General features: G+C 39.5%; 1 protein-coding gene across 2 annotated transcripts in view; it reads right to left on the reverse strand.

Annotated features, from left to right (window-relative positions):
• Window positions 1–14,366, reverse strand: part of JAK1 (Janus kinase 1) — a 66,362-nt gene that overhangs the window by 9,675 nt on the left and 42,321 nt on the right. Inside the window, exons 6-15 of one of the 2 annotated variants that reach the window (XM_064516316.1) lie at window positions 12,428–12,591; window positions 11,120–11,462; window positions 8,885–9,070; window positions 7,838–7,995; window positions 6,531–6,654; window positions 4,793–4,979; window positions 3,010–3,116; window positions 1,617–1,763; window positions 720–807; window positions 41–168 (exon numbers count right to left, since the gene is read on the reverse strand). In XM_064516316.1, coding sequence (XP_064372386.1) covers window positions 41–168; window positions 720–807; window positions 1,617–1,763; window positions 3,010–3,116; window positions 4,793–4,979; window positions 6,531–6,654; window positions 7,838–7,995; window positions 8,885–9,070; window positions 11,120–11,462; window positions 12,428–12,591 — 1,632 coding nt within the window. Of the gene's footprint in view, window positions 1–40; window positions 169–719; window positions 808–1,616; window positions 1,764–3,009; window positions 3,117–4,792; window positions 4,983–6,530; window positions 6,655–7,837; window positions 7,996–8,884; window positions 9,071–11,119; window positions 11,463–12,427; window positions 12,592–14,366 lie in introns of both variants that reach the window. The other variant, XM_064516315.1, reaches the window with a different exon arrangement.

The raw sequence follows: 14,366 nt of genomic DNA on the forward strand, positions 1-14,366 counted from the left end.
GCAAGGCATAGGCAACACTTTTTTCAAGATGTCTTCTTACCAAGTAGCTTAGTGCGCTTGCAAGTTGCTTGGCAACTTTGAACTTCCAAGGAGTTGTCAGAACTTCACTTTTCCGATGCATAAACAGATCCAGAGGCCCAAATTCCACAAACTCTTCAACCATGATATCTACAAAGTCAGATGCTTTTGGTCAGTATTGCAACAACCACAGTGTCTGGAGCAGTCTGAGACACCTGTTATCATCTTCGTTTTTCTGCAGTTGGTTCTAGTGTGCCTTTATTTCACCTTCTTTAAAATTTATTTCACTGCCTATGAACAGTCCAAATTAAAAGGTGAGAAGAGAGGCTTTACATAGTAAATGAACAGTAAATCTGGAACAGAGCATCCCAAAGGCAGTAAGGCAGAGCCTCACCAGGGAAGTAACTTCTATTGGGAGGCTGGTTTGTATTGACTCTACTACTATCACTCAGCTTTCTGATTTCAAGGAACCATCTTGTAAGGCACTTACTCACCACCGGAAGGGAAAGCTTGTTATTGGCAGGGGCTTTGCAGCTGCCTTGCTGTTCTAATTCCACTTTTGTCTGCATTAAGAAAACATGAAAGAGACCCAGCTGCTAATTGCCCCTTCCTCGGCACCAGTCCTGGACTGAATGGCTGCCCTGTCCTTGCCAAGCCTGCTACTTAAGAGGCCTCCCTTAAGAGATGTTTACTGAACTCACTTTCTACATCACGGACACAGACTCCATGGAGGAGGACGATGTGCTTGTGAGAAACTTGCCTCATCATGCTTGCCGTTTCAAAGAATGCCTGTTAAAAAATGAAAGCGGTTAGCCATTAAACTGCTGGTGATTGTGGCAGCCAAGTATTTTAAGAAATACAGACCATCAAGTAACAAAAACATCTGCAAAAGATCACTGTGTTTTCTAGTAACACGCAGGATCAACCGTGTAGGGATATGCCCTCAGTGTAGTAACAGGGTAGTGGAGTGCTATCACAGATGCGTTGTTCTTGTAAACTAACCTTCTTCACTGCCCTCCTGCAAACAAAGGTATGCTAGGCCTTAGCATGCCCCGTGTGCTGCATTAGCCTCTCTTACTAGATAATTAAGAGGCAGAACAAGTAACTTGCCTCTGGCCATGCTGATAACAGAACTGATGACAGACTCCCAGGCCACTGTGGAGCTGGGAGTTCACTTCTTGCAGGTAGCAATATTCTCACTGAACTCCATGGCTCTAAATCGACATGGTTCAAAGATCTTGGGTATGCCTGTGCACTTCTTTCCAGGGCACGGTAAGAGTCCCTTGCTCTTGTGCTTACAGCCGCTGCACATGCAGGCTAGAAGAGAACATTGGTACGCTCCTGCCAGGCCACAATCCTCTTTCCTGTCTAATGAGATCGACTCATGGAAGCTCTTACTCAAAAGTGCAGATCAGTGATGGATTTTACTGCCTAAAGTGGCGAGATATACCTTCAGCATTTTCCCTTTCCCCTGTTATACACTCAATTTTTTTTTCAACTTGCAAAGCTAACCATGTACAATGTGGTGAGGGATATTGTTTGTAGTGTAGTAAACCAAAAAACCCAACAAACAAAAACAACAAACAAACAAAACTTGCCAAAGAAATGTCTCTGTGGCTAGGGTCCAAGACTTTGAGGAGGACTTTGATCTCTTTTTCATTTTGATACCCTTCATTCTCATCATCTTTGTAGTTGAGAATCCCTGAGTAAATCTGTGTTCTTGTCCCTCTTCCAAGATGTTCACCCTAAAACATAACATACCATATATTTTGAAACCAGAAAATGAAACAAACAAGTGTAGATTTACATGAATAGGCAAATCTGCAGTCTATTCTGTCTCTCAGAATTAGCCATCTACTTGATTTAGCTACATACAGACGTAAAATTATTACAAAGTGAGAAACCAAATGACAGCTTGTTGTTCTTCCCTTTATTATTCTGAGTATATTCACCCCTGTAAACTCATTTGACATTAATGGGATATTACATCTCCATTAGCACCAAACAGGTTCAGAGTGACTTAATGTCATTAGACTAAGCATTAAATGAATAAATAATAACTGAAAACAACTTGTTTACAATAAGCAGCAACATTTAATGACTTTCCAAAAGTTACAGGGAGTAATATTTCAATGGAACACTTTGTTCAGGAAAGTAATTTCCTCCTAGATAGTAGGGGACTCCTCTTTGAGATATGTTTGCAGGAAATGTTTGTATGCTGATTGTAAATATACCAATCAAAAACAATCCATATAATCTGTATCTGTCTTCCTCAGTCAGTGACACTATTTAAAAAGAAAAGAAGCAGGTTCTAATTTAACTGAAGAAGCTAACTGCATGACTTAAGAGCCAAAGACTTTTAGACATGTTAAATGGGATTCATGCATTCAGGTCACTATGTGCTTTTTGAAGTTTATTCAGGTCACTTGCATCCCTAACTGCATATGACAGTCAAAAAATTTGGGAGCTTACATGCTAAATCACTTCAGAAATCAAGATTTTGACTTCCAAGACTCTTGAAAGCTTTTGAATATTTTACCCTTATTTTTGCTGTAGGATATTAGTTTAAAACTCAACTCGTCCATTTCTGTAATATGTCAGGCTTTAAAAGATACAGGTACGTTTAGTAAACAAACTGGGTAGGAACAACAGCTCCCAAGACTTCCATGGTTTTTTTAAGAATGATGTCAGAAGCAGCTCTTTCCAAGTATAGTACAAAATTGCTAGATTATCAACTTGATTTCTGGTGAAAGACATTATTTCCAAGTTTCTCTTCTTTTTCCCATGCAAGGGCATGTAAACATTTGGATTCCTTTGAGTGTGTATTTGTAGTAAAGCTTCTTATTAAAGGAAGTTTTACTGAAGAGAAACAGGAGTGGAAGAACCCTCCAACCAGCCAGACTGCTGTGATTTTATATTACTTTCCTGGGCATGGTAGCCTGCCACACTTGTTTGACTACAAGAGACAAATACAGTTCAGCAGCTACCTACCTGTATAATTCCTTCCTTGAGGATTCGATGGAAACTTAGCTGCCCTAAATGATAAACAGGCTGCCATTCCTGAGCCTTCTTGGTTGCAACGAGCAAGTTGGAGATTTCTGGAAGGCAAGGAGAGGAAATATTCTTTAAGACTCTTTAAAGATGGCAGCATACGTTCATCTTTCTCAGCCAGTAACATTATAGTATATGCTCTTCTTGTGCTCTGGGAAACGCCAACAGTCTCCATTTCCAGAGCATAAGACCTATATTAGAGAGAATGAACAGAAGGCAAAGACACACAAGCCCAGCACCTTCTCCCCACTGCTTCCAGTCAGGGGAATGGCATGATTAGATCCAAAAGTCTTGTACATGAAATTTTGTTTTCCTGTGTTTGACAGCAGGAGTTATTTATCATTATACGATGGTTTTAGATGTCTATGTGCATCTCACCTTCCCATTACTGGGAGCAGAACATGTGTGTCAAGACTAAAGCATCATCTAGCATTCTTAAAACACTCAGTAATGGACCACAGGTTGGAAAAACTATTTTATTTCTTCAGCACCTAAACTGCTTTGTGAAAAACTAATTAAATAGACTATTCAAAAAGGGGGGGCGGAAAAAGACCTAAGGAAGAGACAGAACTGGGAACCACAAGGATAATGCATCAAAGTCCAGAGACGTAACTGCCCTAAAAAAAAAAAGAATAAAACTGCTGCTAAGGAAAATCAGAGGCGGGCGGACAACAACCCATCGATCCGTTTTGTTTATTTTATTCCAAATACATCTGCCAAAATGTAATCAAACTGTTTAATCTCTCCATGCTCCAGACAACTAGCACTGTTCTTAAGAAGTGTCTATAAACTCAGTGTCTGTCTACAGAACACTCTCCTCTAAAACCTTCAAAACAAGAAGGTAATTAAAGTAGCTCAGTTATTCCCCTTATTCTAACAGGAAACCATTATCTGATCAACACAACCACACCACTACGTATTTCCTCTTTCATACAAAATTCAGCTGCAAGAAACTTGTAGTTTATAGCAAACAATTTTAGTAAGTGTTGGCACTGACAGTTTAACAAGAGCATGATTGTCTCAGGCCATCTAAAATCTGACCTCACGGACAAGTCTGCTGGTATAAAGCGTGTTCTGCTTGGTAACAGCTGCTGACCAATTCTTCCCCACTGCTTCATAAAGATTAATAAAGTAAACAACAGCTCATAATGAGAGAAAACAAACTTCAACCCAAAGGCTGCAACACAACGCACTGCAGGCTGCAACCTTCCTTTGTTAGGAAAAGCAACGTGATGCGTGGCCGCACTCTGCCTGGCATACGTGACTCCGCGAGCAAGGGAAGACCCTTATTTGGTCCCTGCTTCACCGCAGCATTTCAGCACGTGACTGTGAGTCAGCTGTGACATTTTCTTTTTAAACAAATCTGAAGTTCCGCCTCTGCCACTGATACTGCGGAGCCAGTTGTTGAGGTGCAAAAAGGCAAACTTGAACTTTTCTCACCATCATCTGAAAAGTTCATACAAACGAGGCTCGTGACAAGCGGCAGTCCCTGAGCATCCTGTGCCGAGCTTCTAACATTAAAAGGAAACCCCCGACACCTTGTTCACAGTGCTTACCTTTGCTCTTTGACAAGACTCCCCTTCAATAAACGAGCAAGAAACATTATTATATGTATAACTTTTAAGTGACAAAGCTTCACGCAAGAACACACTAAAAATGCCTCCTATTTCTAAAGTTCATCTTTCAACAACAAAGTTTGTTTCTTTTGAGGGACAGACACTACCTCTTGGTTTTGGCTGGCAGCACCTCTTCAGTGTAAAGCTTATGTTGTCTGTCCGAAGTATCTGTCCTTTCAGGTGATCCATCAGCTCTTTTAAGGATGAGAAAGGCTTGTTTGAACCATGTAGGAAATATCCACCCTTTTTCACTTCAATCTGGAAGTTCTTGTACTGGATTGAATTATTTAGCATCTGCTGTTAGTGAAGGAGGGGGAGAAAGAAGCAAAACATTAATCATCAAAGGGAAAGAATATTCATAGGAGTCAATAAATCCATATAGGGCAAGTTCTCATAAAGGCTCCCAAAGAATCCTTCAAAATTACATCTAGGACCAGTCAGAGCCTAGCTCCTGAGCTAGGCTTCTCTAACCAAAGCTTCAGTCCCATGAAGGATCATAAAAACAGAGTGGAAGATGAGCAATATAAAGATGCAAGCATCCAACAAGTTCAAATTACTGCTTCTGTGTTTAAAGCTATATAGCACAGCGTAAGAGCACACAGAAGCCCTGATTCTTCAGTAGGAATTTTCTCTCTGCTCAGTCAAGAATCGCACAATCTGGACCCTGGTTTCAAAATCTCAACTCAAAGATAGCAAGACTCCCTTTCACAACTCAGACTGTTCAACAAGCTGAATCAACAAGCTTTCAGACTTTTGTTCAAGTCTTCCAGTTTCATTCAAAGGTACTGGGGAAGAACGAATGGATCTTCATACTTATCTATCTCATGCCCTTTCAAGGTCTATCCTCTACTTCTGCTTCCTCATCTCACACATACTGCAGTTTCATGCAAAACTCTCTTCCTTTTCCTCTCTAAGCCTTGCAATAAGGCTGAATGTTTTCCATGACAAAACTCATTTCCTGTTTCAATGCCTCAGTTGTCCTGTCTGTTACAAGGCAGTGATTTATTTTTGGTTTTGCTGCAAAGGTCTACAGATGAAGAGTCCAATATTCATGCTAAGAGGTGGCTATTATTTTCAAGGGACGTTTTTTTTCCACCATTTTATATTTTTGTTTCAGATTTCCCTTCCTGGCCTCATCATTCATTCTTGTAATTTTTTTCTCGAAGGGAAAGTGTTTTGTAAGCTTTTATGCTAATATTATTGTTGCACAAGCAGTTTAAGTATCATCCAAAAACTAGCAAGGCAACTGTAGGCTTCCAGCTGGGGTCAGTGAACTTCAGATTTTTATGTAATTATTACATTCTTCTTTTCTATTTCTAACCATGACTATATTGTTTTCTCACTCATCCTGCCTCTTGAGGTTTTCCTTATTACTCTCATCTTCTACAAAATATATTCCACAAGGTACCTGTCTGCATGACCCCTTCTGCAGTGCTCTACATGTAAAGCCAACTGTCCTCACTCACTATCCTTTTTCAGTGTCTCAGTAGAAATATGTTCATATATTTAACTTCATGCTCAAGAAACATTAGGTAAATTGCAGTAACAAAATCTGTATGCAATTCTCACAGCTTGAAGTAATTTAAAAAAGCTTAATTTGAATCATGTCCATGCACACATTCTATTGCTCTGAAAGTTCTGGATGTAATGAATCGTGTTTCAGAGATAGCACAAAAGTCTAGGGAAAATGAACCTATGAGTACAAGGGTGTGCCCTCTGCTGAAGTCAGCTACCAAAGAAAGGGAAGAGTGACTGTCCTAAAGAGGAATTTATCGACATGGATTACAGGGAGCAGGTAGTCTTTAACCCATTATCAGATTACTGGTGATGCCACACCTGACATACCTCTGAGCCATCGAAACAAGTCACTGTCATGAGAATGTGGTTAAAGTTTGTGCAGCTCCACCTCAACACATATGTTCCTGCTTCGTTCCCTTCTTGTCGCAATTTGTTGATGGCATAGTCCGTACTGAAAGAGTTAATGCACAAATGAGGAAAACTGACAAATGAGCAGTTGCATCCAAAAATTATTTGTAAAATCCACAAAAGAAATGTACAATGGCAACCTACAAATATTCACACTATTTATACTACTGTAAAAACATGAGTTGTGTGCATTACACAAACACATTTAGGTGCACAAGAACAGAAGAAAGATACATTAACTCTTAGCATGCTTAATAGGGAAAGTCTGCTTCTAACACAGCGCACGTAGTTTTCTATATCTTGCGTCTTCAAACATAAAAGGAAAATCCAAAAAAGTGAGCAGAAGGGAAAATAATTCCTTTAGCTATTAAAGAAGAAAGAAAGGCTTTGTACTTCCATTCAATGACTCCCAGGGCCAGTGAAGATGCAGTTCACCTTTGTTTACCTAAAATATTACCATCAGTTCAACTAGCAACGGTCTTTATAGCTATTAGTGAAGTCAGCCTCAAAATACTCCTATAACAAGGAAACACGGTTTTATGGGTAAGTTGATGTGGAAGGAATAAACATGGAGTGATAAATTTTCTTATAATCGGAAGACAAAATTTAGGAATATGTGACTGGTTTAGGACAAGAAATTGTTTTATTTTATTAACAATAATCAGCATTTAATATACAAGATAAAAATGCCAAAGTACTGAAGTACAGCCTATCAGAGAGAGTGCTTTATCTACATTATTTGTAATGGCCAGCACAACTATGAAAACAAAATGACTGCAATCTATAAGAAATGCAGCAGTACAGCAAAGATGCTGTTAGCAAAAGGTTTTTTGCTTTTTTGGTTTTTCAAATACTCTAAGTTGTCTCAGTTTTGTTTACCTTGACATTACGAGAGTTTTGTCACTCTTTTGCTGCCTGCAATAGGAGCACGGTGAGTGCTGCTGAAAATGCAACTCTCCATTTTCATCTGCATAGGTAAGGGAGCTCTAGTCTCCCTTTTCAGCAAACGTCCTCCAACTAACTGTTCATATAAGCACGTGGGAAAGATTTAGTTTGGAGTTATAAAAATGAAACCCACTACTGCCAGCTGCCTTGGTTGACAGTATCTGCGTTGTCCTACAACCTTTTGGTAACTAATTCTGGGCAGCATGGAAGCCCTCCGAAATGTAAAAATGTTAATGCTAATTATTTGAGTAGGAAATTTAAAACCAAACCATTTTACTAACCAAATGGGTCCGTGGCATCCATTTTTTATGTTGTGCTCAATCAGTGGGGGAGCCACATCTGTGCAGAGATAATGGTGGGCATCTGCTGTAAGTCTGAAGTATCCGTCTATCAAAGATGCAAATGACAAGGCCTCATCATGTGAGGACAGTTTTAATTCCTATAACAAAAAGGTATTTTAGTTAAGAAATCTTACAATTCAGTTAAAACATTATATGAATATTTTAATATCCAACAATTGGTGTGTGTTCTCATTTTATCATAGTTTTTGAACGGGATGGCTAAAAAAAATTGTCCAGAAACCTATGACATTATGACTATACATATATATATAGTGTATATATATATAGGAGGCCAGTGGTGACCATGCTATATATTCCACCCCCATTACTAGCTAGAAACTGTAATTATCTAGTGTGATGTAGGTCTGCTGTAATCCTATGTGAGATCTGTCCAGCAAACTCTCGTGCTAGCCTTTGCGAAACACCGTAAGTTTAGGACCAGGGCAGCGTGCTGAATTTGAAGCCAAATGAACTTTGGTGGCTCCTTTCTAAAAGAATTTTTTCTAACAGCTGACAGCCCCCAGCAAGAGGAAGCAGTTAGGACACAAATACTGGGTATCTATAAACTGACTTTCCGCTCCCTCCCAGGTCCTCTCCACATTTGTGTCCTCTCCCTCTGCCGTCATTTCTGAGTTCCTCTTTCTTGATGCTGTTTTTGGCTATGCTAGACATACACAGGAAGGCCGCTGGCTGAGAAGCCTGGCAAGGAGCCTGCTGTGAGTCTGGGGCTCCGAAGGGAAAATAAGTTGATAAACACCAGAAGTATGCAGTAAGAAGTGTAGAGGAAGTACTGTGCTCATCAACAGGCCTCTCTTCTAACTAGCACTTTTGCATTTGTACACTGAAGTCAGCAAATTTATCTGTTATTTAAAAGAGTCCCATTAGCAAATGTTCCTCAAAGAGGTTGTCACTTGTTGCCCAACAACCCTGCGTCATTACTACAGCTTCTTCCCGTAGGAGGGAAACCTACCCACACTTGGCTCTTACCATCCTTTTGTTATCCTGCTTGTTAATGCTAACTGTGGAGTCCTTGATGACAATGTGGGTGATTTCAGGAAAATAGGAAAAATTGTTCCATGACTCTCGAATTTTGTGTTTTTCTTCCTCCTTTTTGTTTTTGCCATCTGATTTTTTCCTCTTCATCTTATGTTTCTCTCTCTCCATCTGTGCAGACTGCAAATATATTTGGGATGAAAGTATACTAATAAAGGACATACTTATTTAGCACAGTGTTTTTACTCTAAAACAATCTCATGACAGAATAATCTTGCACAGGTATTTAATTCTGCACCAAATTAAACATTTGCTTGCACTTTCAGTGTGTCCGTATTGCAAGGATATACATTCTCAAGAACTGCCCATAAGACACTTGTCTTGAGGCTGAAAGAGAGGTTTGAGAGCAAAGAAATCTTATGATTTATCTTAGGTTTGGCCAGCAACCACTGTGCAACCTTTAGCTAGGCAAGTTACCTCTACCCTTATGATAGGAATATTATTATTCCTATCGCCTATTCGGAAAGGACCGAAAGGGTTAGTTTGAAATTTCCCAAGTATGTGTCTGAGGTATCCTTTCAGACCTCAGCCCCGAAGCAAGAGCCGCATTCTCCCCACAGTGCGTGCCTCAACCCCTCCTGAGAGCAGCTGCAGTTCTGCATGCAGACCACAACAAAGCTAGGCAGCTTGCAGATCAAAAATTTTAGACAAGTAGCTACTAACCCATTAGATTATTTGAGAGATGTGAATGTTCAGGCCTGAGCGAAGCTTCCTGCTGTCCACAGAAAGCTTCTCATCGAGACAAAAGTGTTTGGTTAGGCATTTAAATAAACATGAGCTATAAATCAGGAGAAGCAGGATTTTACAAGGCGGCAAAAACCAGGCTGCATTTCTTGCAAGCCTTTTTCCTCAAATATCAGTTCTCCCCACCCCCATTAATATTATCATTTAAAACAGAAATTCTCCATCAGAGACAGAGGTCATTAACTTGTGTCTAAATGGAGTGAAGCACAACACTTTCTGTGCTACAAAAGATAGGAATCAGTAAGTTTCTCATCACTGTGGGGAACTGAGGGAAGCCAAAAGAGGTCAATCTGTTCATGTATTCTAGGCTGAGAAAATCTACAGTATGTGCCAGAATCCCTCCAAACCTAAAGCATACTCAATGGTTATGTATACAAACTACAAAAGAGGTTAAGCAAAGTGACCTTAGGAGCACTGAAATGAAGAGCAACATATAAAGTATCACTGACATAAGAAAGCTTTTCTTTAACGTCACTGTAATACAATTTAATTCATGGAAAGTCTGTCAGCATGCGCAAAGGTGGCATCTGGGGGTGCCACATACCTAAAAGCAGCGTTAATGTTTGATATCATGACAAACCCTGAGGGTCTCCACAGAAGTTGATCTTTCAAGACCTATACCTGGTTTGGCAAAGACAGTACAGTTTTTTGTTTTCCTGGTGATTTTTTGCACTCCCAGAAGCAAGGGACAAGTGCTCTGTGGGCACAATAGAAGGCTTTATGAAATTACCTTCTGAACTACTTCACACTCACCTAATCGTCTCATCCTTTCCCCAAAGCTATCAGCTATCAAACCATGCAGCAGTTGTATACCACAGAGAAGTCCTCCTGTCTTGTAAGCGACGCTTAATGACAGGATTTGGAATTTTTCCAGATGTAAAGGGTAGTACCGTAATAAACTGTCCAATTCTACTCGTAAAGGATAACGGTTCAGCCTGGAGAACAGATGGCTTCAGGACAGACCTAATAGCAGCCACCAGTGCCTGCAAGGGGGTTATCGAGGAGACAGAACCAGGTTCTTCCCAGCCATGAGTGGCAGGAGGATGAGTGAAAATGGGCATAAGTTGAAATAAGAGAAGGTTCAGAATTGATAGAAGAAAAAGCATTTTCCCCATGAGGACAATCAAGCAGTGGAACAAGCTGCCCAGAGGGGCTGTGCCATTTCCATCCTTGGTGGTTTTCAAGCCACAGCTGGATCAAGCCCTGAGCGACCTGGTCTGACCCCATAGCTGACCCTGCTGTGAGTAGGGTGTTGGACTAGAGACTCCTGAGGTTCCCTCCAACCTGAATGATCCTATAATCCTGTGAAAGAAATCTTTTTATAGAAAAGCTGATCTGCAGTGTCTAAAGATTATATACATTTTATGAGAGCTGTCAGGTCCCAAAAAGTAATCCTTGAATTCCCATTTACAAAGGGATACTTACATTTGGCTTGAGCCGCCACTGAATTCCATTGTTTCCTGTTATGATCACTTCATATTGTGGGAGGATCTCATTGTCTCCACAATTAAACCTATTTATTTCATTCTCGGATGAAATCAGCAAAGATGAAGTCTCAAAAATTTCTGCTCCATAATGTTTAGTCAACGTCTCCATTGTGGACAAGTATTTAACTTTCAGATCATGTGGAGATACGCTACCGTCACAAATGGTTTTATTGTTAAACTCTTTAAGGAAATCCTTGAAAACATTATTTATCCGAATTCTGGTTAAGAAATTCCTCTGTCTGATGGTCTTGTTCAAAGCTTCAGGAATATAATGCTTGTAACTAGAAGGAAGAACAGCACTATGCGTTAATATTGTCATCTCCTAAACTTTTAACTCTCTACAATGCAACTGCCTTACTTTAAAAGTAATTTACAGAGAATGGATGCAGTGATTTGTTGTGCATTTAGGGCTACAGAAGTGGTCTATAATATTAGTAGCCGATGGCAATTCAAATAAAAACCCTATCTGAAAATTTGGTAGTCAGATGGATACAGCCCAGTCAAATCAATAACATTTCCTCAGATTAGTATTTTCAAAAGGAAATTTTTTTAAGAATACTTCACAGCACCTCTAGCAAAAGCAACAATTCAGTGCCAGCACACAGACTCGAAATTCTAACAAAGGCAATCTCAGCCTTCAGGAATGATTTCAAAGAACTTTCATCTCACTTGGTCAAAAGATAACATTTGAACCAGCAAGAATGACAAAGCTGTAATTGTAATCCAGCATGAGCTGTAATTGTAATCCAGCATGTTTAATTGCATGCTGTCTATCTGAAACTTTAATTGCAATATACTACCTGCTAGAAAGAGCATCAAAATTTTATTTTGATGTGATATATGAAGCTAAAATGTTACTAAAATGGGTCACTAATCAGCTGCTCTTCTGAATTGATTCAGCATTTTTCTCATTAGGCTTCCACTTAACAATGCTCTAATTTTTGAACCTACCGATCCAGCACCCTGAATGTATAGCAAATCAATCAGTACATAACACATAGTGTGCTAGTTGCCCTAGCTGCATAAAATTTCATATAATCTCCAGACAAGAAAAAACTTCAGATATTCTATTACAAAGCCCTACTGACAGGATGAGGAAGACCCACTTAGCAATACTAATGTTGGAGCTTGTAACTCCTGTACAGCCAGACCCTAGAAGGTAAAACACTTAATATCCCTTCCAGAAGAGGACGGCCAGTTTGCTTCTAGCAGGCCTAACAGTGAACAAGAAGTTATCCTCACTTACCTGATATCTTTGGGAAGCTCTGGAAGTTTCATATTTTTCTTGATGGCATAGTGAGAGATTGCAAGGACAGCCATTCCCAGACATTCGTTTTCAATTTCATGAACTTCTTGATCATTTTTAGGATCACGAACTGGTGCCAGGCCTTTTACTAAGTCGTACTGTCCCTTAATAGGAAGGAAAAAAAAAAAAAAAAGTATTAGACTTGACATTTGTCATGGTTTATCTACTAGCAACCAAAAGGTCACAAGACCAAACTCTCCTTGAGCAGGAAATGCTGAAAGTCATGAAAAGAAGGTGTAGGGGAAGAAGGGAAGAGCTGTGCAATAGAATAAGTCTTCTCTTAGATCAGTAAAACAATAATGTAGGCAAGCACTAGTCACACCATAAATCTGCCTATCTGAGAAGGAACACCAACATTTGTGCTTCGCAGAAGTCTTTTAAAATGACAGTTTCTGGAACACAAGTGGAATCACCATATGGACTGTCTCGAGCACATCCATCCCTTATACCACCCACAGCTTTGTCGATTATCAGGAAGAACCTATGTTGAACCCCTCGGTGAAAAGAGCCTAGCTTTTGTCAAGCTAGGCTCTCAGCTAGTACTGCTCAGATCTTTCCGAGCTCCCAGTTCACTTCTCTACGTTAGCTTACCAAAAATCCAATTTTTTATTAGCTAAAGAAAGCATACTCTTCTAGCACCATCATATTTTTTGGGTACAGAATAAACACTTTGTGTCTCTGCTTTATATCTGCTCCTCATCACCTGATCCCTTTACTAACTTCATATACTTAGTCTTTAAGCCACATCGCAAAGTTAAGAATGCAAACTTTCAGTGGCAGCCACCTTGCTCTGGGACTGCTTGAGAAACACTTGGTTGTCAAAGAGCAGAGACGTTTCTGTTGCCTTATACTAGCACTAGTGTTTTTCTTTCTGGCTTTTCTTTTTAAGTGGTGTGACTTAACAGTAAATTTTTGCTTAATGTAATACTGTCTGACAATATTAATTGGGGTTCTTACTCAATTCACCAACTGAAAAGGTATTTTTGCTCTTTTTACTGGCACTCAAAAAAATTAAAAAAGAAAAAAAACTGGACACAATCAGCTTTGCAGCATGTTTTCAAGCAGTAATTTTGCAAAGTTGCATACACGAACACAGGTATATGTTCATATCCTGAATGAATAAGGCGTGAGTTGATTATGCAGAAAAAGATCTTCCCTCCTATTTCTTTAGAATGCAAGTGGTACCACCAAAATGCACACTTAGCTGTGGCTAACTTATTATTTTATTTTACTGTGGTTTCACAACAGCAGTGTTCACTTTTGCAGCCTCAAGCTATCTCATTTCTAAAGGACACCATCATATTTCAGGATGAAAATTCTGTAGTTCCTATAACTCATAATTAACAGTAAACATGTTTTTCTCCAGTGCATTTACCTTGCTCATTTCACAAACCTCCATCAACTTCAATCTTTCTAAGAGATTACTTCCCTTTTCCTTGGTGAAACCAGACATTTTCTCGCTTGCAAAATTATGTGTGTGTGTAACCAAACTTGTTTTGGTTAAAAGCATAAGCTCCCTGAAAGAGGGACCCTGCCAGTTTGCCCTGTTTAGCACACTGCATATGCTACCAACAAGTGGGAAGGGCAAAGGAAAAAGACACTGCACGTAAGCAGGCTGTGGGACAGTGGTATTATCAGGTAATGTTTTAACGTCACACAATAAAATAAAAGGACACTATATTACCATAGCTTTTAATATTGCTATCATTCAGCTGTAGAAGTCATAAACTATAGAAGTTGTACAGTCATTCTGTGCAAATGTTTCACGAAAGAAAAGATGATAGCGTTTATATCCAAAAGTAAATAATATTACCGAAAGCATGCCATAAAATACAGCCCTGTTTGGACTGTGGAATAGACAGTTTCCAAGTTCTGTATA

The sequence above is a fragment of the Dromaius novaehollandiae genome, chromosome 8 (assembly GCF_036370855.1).
Source record: "Dromaius novaehollandiae isolate bDroNov1 chromosome 8, bDroNov1.hap1, whole genome shotgun sequence".
In the NCBI taxonomy this organism is placed as follows: domain Eukaryota; kingdom Metazoa; phylum Chordata; class Aves; order Casuariiformes; family Dromaiidae; genus Dromaius; species Dromaius novaehollandiae.